The sequence below is a fragment of the Gracilinanus agilis genome, chromosome 4 (assembly GCF_016433145.1).
Source record: "Gracilinanus agilis isolate LMUSP501 chromosome 4, AgileGrace, whole genome shotgun sequence".
Taxonomy (NCBI): domain Eukaryota; kingdom Metazoa; phylum Chordata; class Mammalia; order Didelphimorphia; family Didelphidae; genus Gracilinanus; species Gracilinanus agilis.
In genome coordinates this window covers 133,150,541-133,170,922 of record NC_058133.1, presented here as the reverse complement: position 1 = coordinate 133,170,922, position 20,382 = coordinate 133,150,541, and the positions used below count along the sequence as shown (strand labels likewise).

General features: G+C 35.9%; 1 protein-coding gene across 2 annotated transcripts in view; it reads left to right on the top strand.

Annotated features, from left to right (window-relative positions):
* NVL (nuclear VCP like) overlaps nt 1-20,382 on the top strand; it is a 113,971-nt gene that overhangs the window by 11,157 nt on the left and 82,432 nt on the right. For both annotated transcript variants that reach the window (XM_044676361.1, XM_044676362.1), the window contains 2 exons: nt 1,693-1,810; nt 6,389-6,533. In XM_044676361.1, the coding sequence (XP_044532296.1) occupies nt 1,693-1,810; nt 6,389-6,533 (263 nt within the window). The remainder of the gene's footprint in view (nt 1-1,692; nt 1,811-6,388; nt 6,534-20,382) is intronic.

Here is a 20,382-nt window from a genome sequence, read left to right as displayed (position 1 = left end):
TACTAGATTTGGTGGGAAATTCACATTAAATACAGTGGAGGCAGTACAAGGTAGGAACAAGAAGAAAGTGCAGTTAAAATTATTGTATTGCTCAGGCCCTTGAACTGATAAATAAGTGTGAAGAATGTGGTCAGTTATTTTGTGACATGATTTGTATTTGTATAACATTTTAATTTAAGGTAGAATTGGGATATTTCTATATAGAGGCAAATGAAATTTCTAGGTTTCCATTCTTCTTGGTCGAGTCTTTTGTGAGAGTTGCAGTGATCTTGTTTAATAAGATTAGTTACTATGAATGGTTGTTTTTTCCCCAGTGACATAACTGTCACTGGTTCACCAGGTAAGGTATAGATAGGAGAAGAGGTAGCAGGACAGAGCTGGGATACCCAAGGTAAAGGGATGTGACCTGAATGAGTTTTCAGCAAAAGAAAATAAGAGGGAGCATTTATGGTTAGAAGAACCAAGAGTGAGTAATGTCCTAAAAATCTAGAGAGAAGAGAGTACCAAGGAGAAGAGGATGATCTTCAGTGTCAAGGATGGCAGAGAGGTCAAGAAAAATGAGTTTTGAGACATTTCATCTTGACCCAAGCATTTTCACTGACTGTCTTTATATTTGTCTTCTGTCCTACCTCCTCACTTCTGCCTGACTTCGTCAAAGAAAAATTGAAGGAAAACTACTTAACACAGCAACAATACCCCACAGCATGTGTTAATTCCATTCTAGAATCTCTTCCCATGTCAGGTGGCATCTAGACTGTTTTAGCTGTGGGATAAGTAGCCAAGGAAGTCTATACTGCTTGCTCAGCTTCAAACCAACCCTTGCACTTTGACATGCCCACTCAAACAAAAGCTGATGGAATCTGTCCAGGCTATGGGGAATCATTTCAGGGAACAGAGAGTCATCAACTGACATTTCTTATTCATGAAAATCACCTTCTGGGACACTAGGATTTACCATCTATCCTGGAGGTGAACCTTTTTTGACTAACTGGGTCATGTCCATTTCGTAGCTACATTCTTCTTTGTATTTTCTCCCCCATTGGAATATAAGATCTTTGAGGGCAGTAATTGTCTTCCTTTTGTACATATATTGCCATCACAATGCTTAGCACATAATAAGAACTTATTAAAATACTTTTTCATTCATTCTTGAACTCTACAGCTCAGCCAAACTGGTCTTGTTACTGTCCTCACATGTCACTATTAATTACATCTTTGTACTGACTGCCATTCATGCTTAGAATATTTCCTTGAATCTGCCTCTTGAAATCCCATTTCCTTAAAAACTCTTTACTATCTTCTCCATAATTTCCTTTTCCTTACCTTCTCACCTGCTAATACTCTACTTTTCCCCCAAATGTACTTTGTATTTATTTTGTACCTATTAATGTAGATTGTCTTCTCTTTTGGGTAATTGTTTTTTTAATCCCTAACTGTGCCTATCACATAGTAGATGCTTAATAAAATTTTATTTTATTGAAATCTAGTTTTTTTTTCAACTATATCTGCTCATATTCCTTCATAAGTTTCTTCAGAACCATCTAGAATCCCTTTGGGTCAAAGATATTGGTATTAATGTGTGATCTTAAAATTTTTAAGTTTTTTAATGATGTGTGAGTGCTTTTATAAATTGTTATGGTATACCATTGTATGACTGATTTCTTCATTAAATGATGGCATTCTTATTTTTAGTCAAATGCACCTTGCATCCTTTTTATTGATGAAATTGATGCTATCACTCCCAAAAGAGAAGTTGCTTCAAAAGACATGGAACGGAGAATTGTGGCCCAGCTCCTAGTCTGCATGGATGGTTAGTTTTAAATAAATATTCATTTGAAAAGTATTTTTTAAAGATATAAATTTTTATTATGACTAGATAATCCCCATTGTGGTATGTTACTTGTTTTGTGCACCTGTTTTAATTTGCAGTAGAAATATGCTTGATAGCCTTAGCAGTTATGTAACTTTCTATGATTTTAAAAAAAAAGTGGATCTTGCTATTTTTTTTTTTGGTTACCTGTTTCCTGTATTCTTTTGGATTTTAAACCTTAATACATCTTTCTGATGAGAGTTTACTCTAAGATTCCATGCTGGGGATCATTCAGACTATAGTTCATATTTATAGTGCTGCACACAATATCAAAATACATTACAAACATTATAATAATTAATTCTCAATAACTCTCTGAAGGTGGTTTTGTTACTACTGTTATCTTCATTTTTATTCATCACAAAATTGAAGTAGAGAAATGAACTGATTTGCCCAGTTATACCACTATACATCTGTAGAATAAGATCTTAAACCCAGTTTTTGTGACTTCAGATCCATTTATCTTTTCCATTAGACATGACAGCATATCATTTTAAAAGTCTAGTATCTTTGAACCTGGATCAGTTTTCAAAGTATTATCCTTTTAAGCTGATCAGAAAATTATACAATTTTAAAAATCATGGAGTATAACCTTCTTTTACATGAACTCAACACACAATTGGCAATCAGGTGGAAAAGGCAGAAAAATATGTAAAATAAAAATTTTCTAAATCTGCACCATTTTCCCAAGCAGCATAAAAATCTCACAACATTTCACCCAGTCATGCTCATTCTCTTTCTTAGAAGGGATAGTATCACTCTTTACATTGTTTTGTGCCAAACATAAGCCTCTTCATCAATATTTGCCTGGAGTTCTTCCTTGTAATAGGTCATATCTGTGTCTGACCACTGCTTCTCTTTGTTTCATTAACACTATTTATTAATAATGGCCCTAACGTACAAGAGTAGTAGTTCTGGTAGCTCTGATAAGCTTAAGAAAAGTCATATAGTGTGTAGGTATGTTTTTATAAGAAATCCTTCTTAAATAATGAGGTTTGTTATTATGCATGGAGAAAGAGTGAGGATGTGTTAAGTAATAGGTTGGCAAGTAGAATAAGGCTATATGAGAGAAGTTCTTACACTTGATAAAAGTAAGAATGAATATGATTTGACTGCCAGGAGGATTTAGGAGACTGTGCCTCAATGATGTTCTAATGTGATTTTGATTCAATTGAACCGTCTATGTTTCTAAGTAACTTTTCCCTTCATTCTCCCCACCCCCACCCCATTCCCAAAATAATCAGCCCTGAGCCTTTTTGCATTGTAACCTTTGGCAAAACCTAGACAGAATGTAGCTCTATTCCTGGTCATGTGGCGCCCATGATTGTTATTCAGTTAGGCACTTTGGCAGTGGGAATGTGAGAGAATGATAACATGCCATATTCCTTGTACTTGAAGGAACTTGACCAATTTTTAGTGATCTGGCCCTTCAGTATCAACCTTCAGTTTCATTCTTATCTCTAAGCACTTTTCTCTCTTCTGTCCTGATGATATTATAGAACCTACCATGCTATTATCAGAATTTATTTACCTAGTAAAATTTTAGTGGGAATATTCAGGTAGTTTTAAGTGTTACAGTTAATTAAATTTTTTTTTTTTACTTTTCTATGCATATTATGGATGGATCCTCAAGTAATATGAGCTTCCTGAAAACAAGAACTGTATGATTCTTTTTTCAATCTTCATTGCCTAGTGTAATGGAGAAACCAGGGAAAGGTGCCTTAAACAGTAAACAGGTGGGTGTGTAGGAGACAGGAATGACAGGAAGGGGCCCAACAAGTAGGGAGACTAAAGTTTAACAGCAAAGGGGTATCTGTTACTGAATTGGCTGTTAGGTCCAACTGCCACTCTGAAGCACCAAGACTAGGCCTATGGTAATCAGCAAAGTAAAGGCAAGAGTTTATAAGTTAAGGCAACACCTTTAATCAAGGACAAGCTAAGATTAAGGAAAGGAATAGGGTTTACTACACTTAAAAGCTAAGGGCAAACCACAGGGGCAGGGGAGGGACTTATCTACACTAAACTAAGACCTAAGCCAGGCAGGGCCCAGAGAATAACAGGACTGGAGTGGGAATCCTCACAGTAGAGTCCAGAGATGTTATCAGGATGCCAGGAACCAACTCCTCCAGAACTGATGGTCCAAAGCAGCCTAGTAGGGAGAGGAGTCTGCAAGCTGTCCACCAGATCACAGATCACACCCTACTCAATGCTGTTGTGCAGGATAGATGTCCTCTGCTTCCAACCTTCACCACACTCCAGGATCCCAGGGAATCAGTTACTGCCTGTAACTCCCACCATGGAGTCCTTCTCAGAGAGTGCAGGCAACTTCCTGCTTCCCCATTCCATGGGGAATTCTCCAGCCCTTCCTGCTAGGTCCACATTAACTATATATAAACTAATACCTAAATAATCCTCACAACACTAGTAATAGCTTTACATAGGTTAATAATAAATATTTGTTGGGGTAGCTAGGTGGCTCAGGGGATAGAGCACCAGGCCTGGAGTCAGAAGGACCTGGGTTCTAATCTGGTCTCAAACACGTTCTAGCTATGTGACTGGGCAAATCATTTAGTCCCAATTGCGCCTAGTCCTTACTGTTCTTCTGCCTTGGAACTGACCCTTAGTATTTTTTCTAAGACACAAGGTAAGGTTTTTTTTTTTTTAAAAAAACTGAATATTGAATCGAATTGAGGAGAGATCATATATGTAGGGGAACTAGAAGGTGTGTCAAAATGCCCAAAAAAGATCCTCTCCTAGGAGGAGGTTCCATTCAGTGATGGCAAATGCAAGGTTAGGAGGATGAGGAGAGTGCAAAGGCCCCACTACTTTTGGTGTTATTTTTAGTGGAGAATATTTAAATGCTCTATTTTTTTTTATTTTTTATTTTTTTAAACCCTTAACTTATGTGTATTGGCTCTTAGGTGGAAGAGTGGTAAAGGTAGGCAATGGGGGTCAAGTGATTTGCCCAGGGTCACACAGCTGGGAAGTGTCTGAGGCTGGATTTTAACCTAGGACCTCCTTCCTTTAGGCCTGACTCAATCCACTGAGCTACCCAGCTGCCCCCTATTTAAATACTTTAAAAAGTTATCTTTGTTTTCAAATACTTAGAATACCCTTTTGTTTATGTTAATTTCAAATAGTTTTTTATTCATTAAAACAGATCTCCCAGATATTACTGCTATTCGGTTAACTAGCTTCCATACTATTTCAGAAAGCAGTAAAGCTTCATTTGTTCAAAATATTTCATAAATCAAAGTAGCCTTAACCTGAAATCAGTTTTGAGAAAAATATAAAATTCAGTTTCCTCTAAAAATGTTAAGAAACTAAAGCCAAATCCCAGCTCTATTTGATTTCTTTACCTCTAATTTTATTTCTTTTTAAAGAATGAGGATTATAATGATGTTTAAAAGAGTACCTTTCTTTTTGTTTTTCCATATTTTTTTTTGATATCTAGTATTTATATTGCCTGTGTGTATGACTCCATCCCTCCATCCACCCAGGGAGTCAACCCTTTTAACAAAGATTTAAAAAAAAAAAAAAAAAAAAAGGAGGGTAGGGGGAAAGCAGTTTAGTAAAAGTAATCAACCTGTCTTTGTGCCCCAAAACAAATGTATTATTCTGGACCAAGAGAAGGAAGCATTTTTCTCAACTCTTTTCAGAGCAAGCTGGAATGTCTTGGTGTAAAGGTCTTTTTATGCTAGTGATTAAATAAATTGTTGAACTTCCTGATTAATTAATTGATCAAATCATTATAGAACACAGCACTAAGTTGAAGATTCAAGACATACAAATGAAGTAGAATATTTAAATCTTATCTTCATACTTACCACCTAACCTCACAATCTAGTGCAAGATAAAATGTGAAATAATAAGCACATTGCAAAAACAATGTGTAAATTATATGGTATGGATTATATATATATAAATGCCAGTGACCTTTTACATAAAGAGACCTTACGTGAATTTAAAATACCAGAATAGCTGGTGGCATGAACATTGGGCTTCTTGTGGATTGGGGTTGAGGTGGGGAAAGGTTCCTGTGATTTTTTTTTTTAAGGCCTCTTAAGTGCTGTGCAAGCCTACTTAACACTTAAATTTGAATTCATCAAGCATCTTTTCCCTTCAGAATTGGATGGCACACGTAGCCCAAATCAATTTTTTTTAAATGTCAAATTATCATAAATGAGAATTTCCACTGTTTAGAAGGGAAAAGCTCACTGTTTGACATAGAACTGTATCATTTGACTTCTCTGCTTTAGGTTTTCTAGAAATGGGAATAATAGCTGCACATTTCTACTCAGATATTGTGAAGATAGTTGAAGTAATGTAGTTAGAAGAGATCTCTATAGAATGATCAAGGTTAAATAATGAAAAAAAAACATTGTTTTCTGGAATCAGAAGTGTACACTGGGCTCTTTCTGGACCAGTATCAGTTGTTTATTTTGAAACATAATTTTTCAGGTAAAACCAAAAGGTTAATGTTTTCACCAGATCCTTGACTAATTCTTTTTCTTTTAGACCTGAATAATCTGGCTGATACAGCTCAAGTCCTAGTCATTGGAGCTACCAATAGACCAGATTCCCTGGACCCAGCATTAAGACGAGCAGGAAGGTTCGACAGAGAAATTTGCTTGGGTATTCCAGATGAAGCATCCAGAGAAAGGTTATTTTTTTTTCTAATTATAAAAACATTTATTTTTTTTAATGTCAATTTCTGAATTCTCTCCCCCTTCCTCCACCCATTCAGAAGGCAAGAAATATATCAGTTACACATGTGAAATCATGCAAAACATTTCCATATTAGCCATGTTGCAAAAAAAAAAGTAAAAATTTATGTTTCAGTCTGCATTCAGACACCATCATTTCTCTAGAAGTAGATAGCATTTTTTTATCTTAAGTCCTTCAAGAATTTTCTTGAATCATTGTATTTATCAAAGTAGCTAAGAAATTCACATTCATCATACAATATTGCTGATACTATTTATAATGTTCTCCTGGTTCTCTCATTTCACTTTATATCAGATCATGTAAGCTTTCCCAGGTTATAGTATTCCATCAGGTTGTTCAACCTTTCTCCAAATGATGAGCATACTTTGTTTCCAACTCTTACCACCACAAAAGGAGCTGCTATAAATGTTTTTGTACTAATAAGTCTCTTTTTCTAATAGAGGTATTGCTGGGTCAGAATGTATGTTGCTCTCTAGAATGGTTGAATTAGTTCATAACTCTACCAGCAGTAAATTAACGTCTCAATTTTTCCACTTTCCCACCTACATTTGTCATTTTTCTTTCCTATCATATTAGCCATTCTGACAGGTATGAAGAGGTATCTCATAGTTGTTTTAATGTGCATTTCTCTAATCAGTATGATTTAGAGCATTTTTTCATACGACTCTAGATAGCTTTGCTTTCTTCTACTAAAAACTGCCTATTCATACAATCTGACCATTTGTCAATTGGGGGATGATTTCCTATTTCATATATTAGACTCAATCCTATGTATATTTGAGAATTAAGACCTTTATCAGAAAAACTTGGTGTAAAAATGTTTCCCCCCAATTTCCTATTTTCCTTCTAATCTTGGCTACATTGGCCTTGTTTGTAAAAATTTTTAAATATTTAATGTAATCAAAATTATCCATTTAACATCTTATAATCCTTGCTATCTCTTGTTTAGTCATAAATTCTTCCCTTGTCCATAGATCTGTTATAAATAAAAATCCATCTAGAGGCCTATTACTAGATTTATTAACTTTTAGTAATAAAGAGAAAGAGAGAAATAGGTTTCTGCCTTTCTAACTTTAGGTAAAAAAATCCAGTCCTCCATGGCAAGCCAGCACTCTGAGCCTTGGCAATCACCAAATAAGTGCTGCCTGAACAGTTATAGTCAGCCCAGCCAGAGAGATGGGAGCAAAAGAGACCCCTTTCACTTCAAAGGTTGGCTTTTCAAAACTTCCACTTCTCCCTCTCGGTCCTGGGTCTTTGCATAGGCCAGTGGCTTGCCATCTGGCTTCTGTCACACCGGTACACTGATGCTAGCTGCACCAGCATGCTGGCTCCATGACTCCTATGTTGAGTCTTTCTAAGATGGACTAAGGTAGAGGTACCCTAAATATTTACCTTACACGGTTTTAAAAATAAATTTTTCCAAGATGACTTTGATACTTGTAATTATAATCCAGAATTTAAAAAACTTTTCCATTCCTTCGTTACCAGATCCCTTTGAAAAGGACCACAGAATCTTAGAATTGTAAAGGGTTTTTGAAGTCATCAACTCCAAAATCACAAGCTACTTGTATGTAAAATACTTCTGCAGGAAGCTAGGTGGCTTAGTGGATTGAGAGCCAGGTCTAGAGTCAGGAGGACCTGGGATTCAAATCTGACCTCAGACGTTTCCTAGTTGTGTGACCTTGGGCAAGTCACTTAACCCTAACTGCCTAGCCCTTACCACCCTTCTGCCTTGGAACCAATAACTTGTATTGATTCTAAGATAGATAAGGGTTTAAAAAAATACTCCTAGGCACTCATGTTAAAGATACTCTGGAACTAATGGGAAAAAAAGATTTTTATTTTTTGGACAAATATCCAAAGATTATGTACAGCAAATGATGTAATTCAAAATAAGATCCCTATATAGGCTATGTACTAAAAATTACAAAGTAACATTATCTTTGTTTTATTGTATTTTTATTTAGTTGGTTAAACATTTCCCAATTACATTTAATCTGGCTCAGACTATTATCTCTGCTATACAGCATTAAAAAGAATGTTGTAGGTGACATTCCTGGCCTACCATCAGTAAAGTAAATGCTTCTAGTCAGGTTAGGGACAGTCAGACTATGAATAAAACAAACAAACAACTAGCCAGCCTATATGTAGCTTCAATCTTGGTATCATGAATATCATTCATTTGGTTATTCAACAAGTATTTGTTAAGCTATTTTTGGAGATGATTCACTGTGTATTCAGAATATTTTTCCCAATCAATATCATGCCCACAGAACATTGCTAGTATCTCCCTAATAGATATTTGAGGAACATGAACAGACTAATACACTATCCTTGAACTAATAAGACATGGTTCTTATTACTATAGCAACTTACTTGGAGTCTAGCAATTACATTGTAATCACTTGCACTGATGGTTTCATAACTCCTTTAGGCAGCAGTGTCAGCAGTCAGTCAGTGAATATTTGTTAAGCTCCTACTATGTGTCAATCACTGTGTTGCATCCTGGGGATACAGAAGGTAGTCTTTGCCTAACAGGAGCTCACAGTCTAAGGGGGGAGAGAACAGAGAGATAAAGGTTGAACACAGGGCCTGGAGTCTGGAAGACCCGAGTTCAGATTCCACCTCAGAATACTTACTAATGGTGTGATTCGATGTAAGCCACTTAACCCATCTGCCTACTCTTCCTCCTTTGTAAAATGGGAACAATATACAATACCCATTCCTATCAAAAACACTAGAAAGCTTAAGAATAAATGGATCACTCCTTAAAATAAGTAGTATCTACCTAAAACCATAAGTAATATCATCTGCAATAGGGATAAATTAGAAGCCTTCCCAATAAGATCAGGGGTGAAGCAAGGATGCCCATTATCACCACTATTAGTTAATATTGTATTAGAAATGCTAGCTTTAGCAATAAGGAAAGGGAAAAAAATTGAAGGAATTAAAGTAGGCATTGAGGAAACTAAATTATCATCCTGCAGAGGATATGATGGTATACTTGGAGAATCAACTAAAAAACTAGTTGAAATAACTAATAATTTTAGTAAAATTGCAAGATACAAATTTTTTTTTACAAATTGATAATTTAAAAAATAAATCCATGTAAATCATCATCATTTCTATATGTTACAAAAAAAGTCCAGCAGCAAGAGTTAGAGAAATTCCATTAAAAATCACTCTAAACAGTATAAAATACCTGGGAATCTACTGGCCAAGGCAAGCACAGGAATTATATGAACACAATTACAAAACACTTTTCACACAAATAAATTTAGATCTAAATGATTGGAAAAATATTAATTGCTCATGGCAGTGCTAGTATAATAAAAATAACAATTCTACCTAAACTAATTTTCTATTCAGTGCCATGCTAATCAAACCACCAAAAATTATTTTGTAGAACTAAAAATAATAATAACAGAATTCATCTGGAAGAATAAAAAGTCAAGAATATAGAGGGAACTAATGAAAAAAATGTGAAGGAAGAAGACCTAGCAGTACTGGATCTCAAAACTCCACTATAAAGCAGCAGTCATCAAAACATTCTGGTACTGGCTAGGAAATAGAATGGTAGATCAGTGGAGTAGATTAGATACATAATATACAGGGGTAAATGACCTTAACAATCTAGTGTTTGATAAACCCAAAGATCCCAGCTTTTGAAATAAGAAATCACTATTTAACAAAAACTGCTAGAAAAATTGGAAAACCGTATGGCAAAAGCTAGATATAGACCAGTATTCACAATAGAGTGATACCATGACTAAATTAGGGGAACACAGAATAGTTTACCTGGCATATTTTTGGAGAAGGGAAGAATTTATGACCAAACGAGATAGAGAATATTATAAGTTGTAAAATGAATTTGATTACATTAAATTAAAAAGCTTTATACAAACTAATGTAACCAAGATTAGAAGGAAAACAAACTAGGGAAGAGTTTTTATAACCAATGTCTTTGATAAAGGTCTAATTTCTTAAATGTATAGAGAGCTAAGGCAAATTTATAAGAATACATGCCATTTCCCAATTGACAAATAATCAAAGGATATGAACAGGCAATTTTCAGATGAAATCAAAGCCATCAATAATCATATAAAAATGTTCTAAGTCATCAAGCCATTCCCCAATTGATAAATGGGTAAGAGACATGAAAAGGCCATTTTCAGGTAAAGAAATCAAAAGTATCAATAAGCACATGAGAAAGTGTTCCAAATCTCTAATAATTAGAGAAATGCAAATCAAAACAACTCTGAGGTATCACCTCACACCTAGCAGATTGGCTAAAATGAAAGAAGGGGAGAGTAATGAATGTTGGAGGGGATGTAGCAAAATTGGGACATTAATGCATTGCTGGTGGAGCTGTGAACTGATCCAGCCATTCTGGCTGGCAATTTGGAATCATGCTCAAAGGGCTATAAAAGAATGCCTGCCCTTTGATCCAGCCATACCATTGCTGGGTTTGTACCCCAAAGAGATCATAGATAAACAGACTTGTACGAAAATATTTATAGCTGCGCTTTTTGTGGTGGCAAAAAACTGGAAAAGGAGGGTATGTCCTTCAATTGGAGAATGGCTGAACAAACTGTGGTATATGTGGGTGATGGAATACTATTGTGCTAAAAGGAATAATAAACTGGAGAAGTTCCAGGCGAACTGGAGAGACCTCCGGGAACAGATGCAGAGCGAAAGGACCAGAGCCAGAAGAACACTGTACACAGAGACTGATATACTGTGGTAAAATTGAATGTAATGGACCTCTGTACCAGCAGCAATACAATGACCCAGGACAATTCTGAGGGATTTATGGTAAAGAACGCTGCCCACATTCAGAGGAAGGACTGCAGGAGAGGAAACATATAAGATAAACAACTGCTTGAATGCATGGGTCGGGGTGGACATGATTGAGGGTGTGGACTCGAAACTACCACACCAATGCAACTACCAACAATTTGGAAATTGGTCTTGATCAAGGACACATGACAAAACTAGTGGAAATGTGCATTGGCCATGGGTGGGAGGAGTGCGGGGGGCGAAGGGGAAAGGAGGAGCATGAATCATGTAACCATGTTAAAAATGAATATTAATAAATGTTAAAAAAAAAAAAAAAGGTGTCCTCAGGCACTGGGAAGAGGGAGAGCAGAGCAGGTTCCAGAGTGCCAGCTGTGCACATATGCTGTGGCTTCGCCAATGAGGTTATAGGGCATCCCAAAAGTCTTGGTGCTATTAATACTCTATTATTATTTAATTTATTAAAGTTTAAAACTACATGAAGACTTTGGGGACACCTTGTGTGATTTATCAACTTCTAATAGCTATTTTTATTCAATCATTTCCAGTCCAAAGTCATTCTCCTTGGCAAAAAGAATAGCATAATTAAAGTTGAGCATTAGATAATGGCTGGATTAAGAAACTCCACCTGCTAATTCAGGTCAGAACCTTTTCTACAACATAAAATCTCAGAGAGTTCTCTCCTAAAGCACTAATTTCATGATTTTCCCAGTCACATAGCATGTGTCATTTTTTTAGTCACACACACACACACATTTCATTGAATCCAGGTCTTCTTGGCCCTGAGATCTGTTCTTTTAGCCACTATTTATACTGAGGGGGGAGCACAAGCAGCTAAGGTGGTGATGGCAAACCTATGACATATATGTCAGCACTGACACGCATAGCCATTTTTTATGACATGGGGCCTCATGCTGAGGATGAAACATTTGCTGTAGTGTTTATTTCATTTCATTTTGTTTATTTTATTTACCTATTTTGGTTTATTAAAATAATTACAATTATACATTTATGTTATTTAAACTATAAATATCATGAAATTATGGTTTTTTTCTCAAAGTGACACAACTCGAGTTATGCTTGTTTTTTTGGCAAATTTTTACACACCAGGCTCAAAAGGTTGCCTATCACTGAGCTAAGGGAACCAGAAATTTTCCTCTCTCAAAATTCAGTCTCCGTCTTTTTTTTTTTTCTTCTTGGTTCCAAAGTTATACAAATTACCTTCAAAATTCCTTCTCCCTTTTCAGTTCATCATTCTCCTTCTACAAAATCTTATTTCATAGAAGTCAGAAGTAAAATGCCTGGCAATAAGAGTAAAAAGCAAAGCATCAAAACCATACTACGTTCAATCAGGATCAGAGTCAATAAACATTTTATTATACAGTTATTATTTGCCAAGCACTGTGCTGAGTTCTGGAGATACAAAGAAAGACCTGCCCTCAAGGAGTTCACTCTAGTGGGGGAAGCCAATGCATAAAAAAGAATTTGTGAAAATGAATGCTATAAAAAAAAAAACCACTGATTTCTGGGCCAGATCTTATCCAAGTTCCCATTACAGGAAGTCTCCTGACTCACTTACCAATATATTTTCCACTCCATCCTGGCTGCCTCTATAGATATAGGCATCAGCAATAAGGGAACCTTAAAAAAAAAAAAGTTCTAAGTCACTCTTGATTAGAGAAATGCAAATTAAACAATGCTGAGGGACCATCTCATTCCTATAAGATTGGTCAATATGGCAGAAAAGAAAAGTGATAAATGTTGGAGGGGAATCTGGCAAAAGTGGGATACTAATGCATTGTTGGTGGAGTCATGAATTGGAGTGCAACTTGGAACTATACACAAAGGGTTATAAAACTGTCTATACCCTTTGATGGTTTGTTTTGGGGTTTTGGTTATGTATGACTTTGCTCTTGCAACAATGATCATTGTAGAAGTGTGTTTTGTATGACAATAAAAAAACAAAAATCTAAATAAATAAATGAGCAGATCAAATGGGGGAAAAATGAGAGTGATAACACTACCTACATCATAAAGAGTTTAGCATAATGTCTGCCACATAGTAAGAGCTATTTGGATGTTAGTGATGAAGATGATGGTGTTGATGAAGAACAAGCCAGGTGAGAAATGCTAAAATAGCTGCCCTGAACTCTCAACCTTAAGTAGAAGATTTGGCAGGGAGCTCTCCAGGCAAAGAAAGAGAGGGAGTGCTCAGGAGGAAGGAGTTTCAGACTCAGTGTAGTCTCAGCAGGAAAATGAGTTTGTGGAGACAGTGGTGAAGATCAGGAGTAGAACTAAAGATTATAATACAGGTGATTCCCCTGACTAGCTGCAAGGCTGGTCACAAAGTAGGGAAGTAATGGTCTTTGTAACAAAGACATACCTACCAGAAACACTGGATTGTCTAAAAAACAGAGTGAAAGCTTTAAAAAAAAAAAAAGATATTGTTATCACAGCAGGGTTATCTTCCCCTCTCCATAACACATAGCTTTGTCACCATAGGCTTTTAAATGTTCTGTGAATGAATCTGACATGTTATGTTTCCATCATATATATGAATGCATTGCAGTAAGGGAGAGAGGCATGAAAAGTAAAGAGAAATAAAAAGAATTCTAGAAGAAAAATGGGAAAATAGAAGTGATTAAAGAAGCACAAAAGGAGAGAGAATAGAAGAAGCGGTCTAAAGACATGACTTTGCTCTAGCTGATCCTGCCTTTTACTGGAATCGGTATAAAGCACTGTGCTAGTCCCTTTCTGCTCTAGCTCCCGTGATTCTAGTTACATTACATATAAATACACTTATAAGTGTGTGATTACAACAGAACTGGATTTTTATTTTTTATTTAAATTTTTATTTTGAATATTTTCCCATACTTATATGTTTCATGTTCTTTCCCTCTCCCCCAAGGCCCACTCGCCCCTGTCACCGACGCACAATTCCCCAGGTTTTACATGTATCATTGATCAAGAGCTAATTCCATATTATTGATAGTTGGAATAGAATTATCGTTTAGTGTCTACATCCTCAATAATATCCCCCATCAGCCCATGTGTGGAAGCAGTTGTTTTTCTTCTGTGTTTCTACTCCCACAGTTCTTCCTCTAAATGTGACCGGTTTTCTTTCTCATAAGTCCCTCAGCCTTGCTCTGGATCCTTACATTGCTGCTAGTACAGAAGTCCATTATGTTTGGTTGTATCAGTCTCTGTGTAAAATGTTCTCCTGGATCTGCTCCTTTCACTCTGCATCAGTTCCTGGAGGTCATTCCAGTTCACATAGAATTCCTCCAGTTCTTTATTCCTTTGAGCACAATAGTATCCCATCACCAAAAGATACCACAATCTGTTCAGCCATTCCCCAATCGAAGGACAGTCCCTCATTTTCCAATTTTTTGCCACCACAAAGAGCGCGGCTATAAATATTTTTTTTTAATTTTTTTTTTTATCCTGGGACTCCTTTTTTCTAGGAGCATAGGGACACAACCAGTAGGCAATGGGACACACAGTTGCTCAGGGTCACCCAGCTGGGAAGTATCTGAGCCCGGGTTTGAACCTAGGACCTTTCATCTCTAGGCCTGGCTCTCAATCCACTGAGCTAGCCCAGCTGCCCCTACTTTAGGTTGCAGTTTCTTTAGCAGATGTAGTTTTTACAGGGTGGGGTTGCTAGCCCCACACCCAACCCTCCTCCTTTTTTCATCCGGGCTAGGGACCGTCCTTGGCCCAGGAGTAGTAAGGGTGGGCAGTAGGAGTCAAGTGACTTGCCCAAGGTCACACAGCTGGAAGTGTCCGAGGCCGGACTTGAACCTAGGACCTCCAGTCTCTAGGCCTGGCTCTCAATCCACTGAGCCACTCAGCTGCCCCTTTTTATATTTATAAAAATATAAAATATTTTTATACAAGTCTTTTTCCTTATTATCTCTTTGGGATATAAACCAACCAGTGGTATGGCTGAACCAAAAGGCAGATAGTCTTTTTTTTTTTAAACATTTATTAATATTCGTTTTTAACATGGTTACATGATTCATGCTCCTACTTTCCCCTTCACCCCCCCGCACTCCCCCCATCCATTGCCGTCAGCAGATAGTCTTTTAAAGCCCTTTGGGCATAGTTCCAAATTGCCATCCAGACTGGTTGGATCAATTCACAACTCCACCAGCAATGCATTAATGTTTCAATTTTGCCACATCCCCTCCAACATTTATTGCTTTCCTTTGCTAATATGTTAGCTAATCTCCTAGGTGTGAGATGATACCTCAGAGTTGTTTTGATTTGCATTTCTCTAATTTTAAGAGATTCAGAACACTTTTTCATGTGTTTGTTGATATTTTGATTTCTTTATCTGAAAATTGCCTGTTCATGTCCCTTACTCATTTATCAATTCGGGAATGGCTTGATTTTTTTATACAATTGATTTAGCTCCTTATATATTTGAGTAACTAGACCTTTGTCTGAATTTTTTGTTATAAAGATTTTTTCCCAATTTGTTGCTTCCCTTCTAATTTTGGTAGCAATGGTTTTGTCTGTACAAAAGCTTTTTAGTTTAATGTAGTCAAAATTATTTATTTTACATTTTGTGATTTTTTTTCTAACTCTTTGTTGGTTTTAAAATCTTTCCTTTCCCAGAGATCTGACAAGTATACTATTCTGTGCTCACCCAATTTACCTAGTTTCCTTCTTTATATTCAAGTCATTCACCCATTCTGAGTTTATCTTGATATAGGGTGTGAGATGTTGATCTAGGCCCAGTCTCTCCCATATTGTTTTTTAATTTTCCCAGCAGTTTTTGTCAAATAGTGGGCTTTTGTCCCAAAAGCTGGGTTCTTTGGGTTTATCATAGAGTGTTTTGCTGAGGTTGCTTACCCCTAGTCTATTACACTGATCCTCCCTTCTGTCTCTTAGCCAGTACCATATTGTTTTGATGACTGCTGCTTTATAGTATGGTTTAAGACCTGGTACTGCTAGGCCACCTTTCTTCATATTTTTTTCATTATTTCCCTTAATATTCTTGGTCTTTTGTTCTTCCAAATGAACTTTGTTATAGTTTTTTCTAATTCAGTAAAAAAGTTTTTTGGTAGTTTGATAGGTATAGCACTAAATAGGTAAATTACTTTGGGTAGGATGATCGTTTCTATTATGTTAGCTCATGCTACCCATGAGCAATAAATGTTTTTCCAATTGTTTAGATCTAGTTTTAATTGTGTGGAAAGGGTTTCGTAGCTGTGTTCATATAATTCCTGTGTTTGTCTTGGTAGATAGATTCCTAAGAATTTTATATCGTCTAGGGCAGTGATGGGCAAACTACAGTTTTCAGGCCAGATGCAGCCCCCTGAATTGTTCTATCCCTGCTGGCCATTATTGCTAAACTGACGAATACAATGAGTAGGATACAATACAATGAAACTTCAAAAGAGTTGCCTTAGAAACAGACTGACAGATGAACATTTCCTTTCCTTTGGCCCCGTCTTTAAAAAGTTTGCCCATCACTGTCTCAGACCATTTAGTACTCCAACCTCTCCCTATGAATAATTCTTCTAATTACTATAATAGTGAATACATTTTTTGAGAATTACACATTTCTCTATATAGGAATACAAAAATTTGATCTTATTGAATTTTGGTAGCATTAGTTGTGTTTGTACAAAAACTTTTTAGTTTAATATAATCAAAATTATTTATTTTAAATTTTGTAATTTTTTTCTAACTATTGCTTGGTTTTAAAATCTTTCCTTTCCCAAAGATCTGACAAGTATACTATTCTGTGCTCACCTAATTTACTTATAGTTTCCTTCTTTATATTCAAGTCATTCACCCATTCTGAATTTATCTTAGTATAGGGTGTGAGATGTTGATCTAGACCCAATCTCTCCCATATTGTTTTCCAATTTGTGTTCATATAATTCCTGTGTTTCTCTTGGCAGATTCCTAAGTATTTTATATTGTCTAGGGCAGTGATGGGCAAACTGTGGCCTGCAAGCCAGATTTTGGGGGAGGGGTGGGATGGCCTGAAATGTTCTATCACACTATGGGACATTATTCCTAATCTGACTAATACAATGAGTAGGAACAATACAATGAAACTTCAAAAGAGTTGCTTAGAAACAGACTGACAGCTGTGCATTTCCTTTACTTTGGCCCCCTCTTTAAAAAGTTTGCCCATCACTGGTCTAAGGTGATTTTAAATGGAATTTCTCTAACTCTTGCTGCTGCAATGTGTTGGAAATATATCGAAATGCTGATGATTTATGTGTGTTTACTTTGTATCCTGCAACTTTGCTAAAGTTGTTATTTCCACTAACTTTTTAATTGATTCTCTAGGATTTTTTAAGTAGACCAGTGGTTCCCAAACTTTTTGGCCTACTGGCTCCTTTGCAGAAAAAATATTACTTAGCCCCCTGGAAATTAATTTTTTTTAAATTTTAATAGCAATTAATAGGAAAGATAAATGTACCTATGGTCATCACTGCCTCCCTGGATTGCTACAGCACCCACCAGGGGGCGGTAGCACCCACTTTGGGAAACACTGACGTAGACCATCATATCATCTGCAAAGACTGATAGCTTGGTCTCCTCACTGCCTATTTTATTACCTTCAATTTCTTTTTCTTCTCTAATTGTTACTGCTAGTGTTTCTAGTACAATGTTAAATAATAGAGGTGACAATGGGCATCCTTGTTTCACTCCTCATCATATTGGGATTGCTTCTAATTTATTCCCATTGTAGATGATGTTTGTTGATGGTTTTAGATATGTACCGTTTATTATTTTTAGGAAAGGTCCTTCTATTCCTATACTTTCTAGTGTTTTCAATAGGAATGGATGTTATATTTTGTCAAAGGCTTTTTTAGCATCTATTGAGATAATCATGTGGTTTTTGTTGGTTTGCTTGTTTATATGGTCAGTTATGTGAATGATTTTCCTAATATTGAACCACCTTGCATTCCTGGTATAAATCCCACCTGATCATAATGAATAACCCTTGTGATCACTTGTTGGAGTCTTTTTGCTAGTATTCTGTTTAAGATTTTTGCATCTATGTTCATTAAGGAGATTGGTCTGTAATTTTCTTTCTGTTTTTGATCTACCTGGCTTTGGGATCAGTACCATATTTATGTCATAAAAGGAGTTTGGTAGAACTTCTTCTTTCCTTATTATGTCAAATAGTTTGTATAGTATTGGGATTAGTTGTTCTTTGAAGGTTTGATAGAATTCACTTGTGAATCCATCTGGACCTGGGGATTTTTTCTTAGAGATTTCTTTGATGGCTTGTTCAATTTCTTTTTCTGATATGGGATTATTTAAGTATTCAATTTCTCCTACTGTTAATCTAGGCAATTTATATTTTTGTAAATATTCATCCATATCACCTATATTGCTATATTTATTGCCATGTAATGGAGCAAAATAGTTTTTAATGATTGCTTTGATTTCCTCTTCATTAGAGGTGAGGTCTCCCTTTTTATCTTTGATATTGATAATTTGGTTTTCTTCTTTCCTTTTTTTAACTAGATTGACCAGTTCTTTGTCAATTTTATTTGATTTTTCAAAGTACCGGCTTCTAGTCTTATTTAATAATTCAATAGTTCTTTTACTTTCAATTTTATTAATTTCTCCTTTAATTATTATAATCTGTAATTTAGTTTTTAAATGGGGATTTTTAATTTGTTGGCTTTCTAGTTTTTTGATTTGCATGCCCAGTTCAATGATCTTTGCTCTCCGTAAATTTTTTTTTTTTATTTTTTTTTATTTTTTTTTTTTTTATTAAAACCCTTACCTTTCGTCTTGGAGTCAATACTGTGTATTGGCTCCAAGGCAGAAGAGTGGCAAGGGTAGGCAATGGGGGTCAAGTGATTTTCCCAGGGTCACACAGCTGGGAAGTATCTGAGGTCAGATTTGAACCTAGGACCTTCTGTCTCTAGGCCTGGCTCTCAATCCACTGAGCTACCCAGCTGCCCCTCGTAATTTGTTAATATATGCACTCAAGGATATAAATTTCCCCCTGAGTACTGCTTTAGCTGCATCCCACAGGTTTTGGTAAGATGTCTGATCATTGTCATTCTCTTCAATGAAATTATTGTTTCTATGATTTGTTCTTTAACTTATTTTGGAGAATCATTATTTAATTTCCAATTAATTTTTGATTTGCCTATCCAAGTGCCCTTACTAATTTATTTATTTATTTTTTTGCATTATGATCTGAAAAGTTATATTTATTGTTTCTGCTCTTTTGCATTTGTTTGCCATGTTCCTATGCCCAAGTACATGGTCAATCTTTGTGAATGTATCATATGCAACTGAAAAGAAGGTGTATTCCTTTTTGTCCCTATTTATTTTTCTCCACATATCTTTAACTCTAATTTTTCTAGGATTTAATTCACCTCTCTTAACTCTTTCTTATTTATTTTTTGGCTTGATTTATCTAGTTTTGATAGAGGAAGATTTAGGTCTCCTACTAGTAATAGTTTTACTATCTATTTCCTCCTTGAGCTCTGCCAGTTTCTCTTAGAAATTTGGTTGCTATACCATTTGGTACATACATGTTGAGTATTGTTATTTCCTCATTGTCTATATTACCTTTTATGAGGATGTAATTACCTTCCCTATCTCTTTTAATCAGATTTATTTTTACTTTGGCTTTGTCAGAAATCATAATTGCTGCTCCAGCCTTCTTTTTCTCAGTTGAAGCCAGTAAATTTTGCTCTAGCCTTTAACCTCAACCCTGTCTATGTCCACCTGCCTTATGTATGTTTCTTGTAGACATTTGGTAGGATTTTGTTTTCTCATCCACTCTGCTATTTGCTTCTGTTTTATGGGTAAGTTCATCCCATTCACATTCAGAATTATAATTATCAGCTGTTTATTCCCCAACATTTTGGTATCCTCTCCTCATTCTGCCCCTTCTACTTATTCTATTTCCTTTTAAACCAGTGGTTTGTTTTAAATCAGTACCCTTTATCCCCTCCCTTAGTTTACTTCCCTTTCCCACCCTCTCC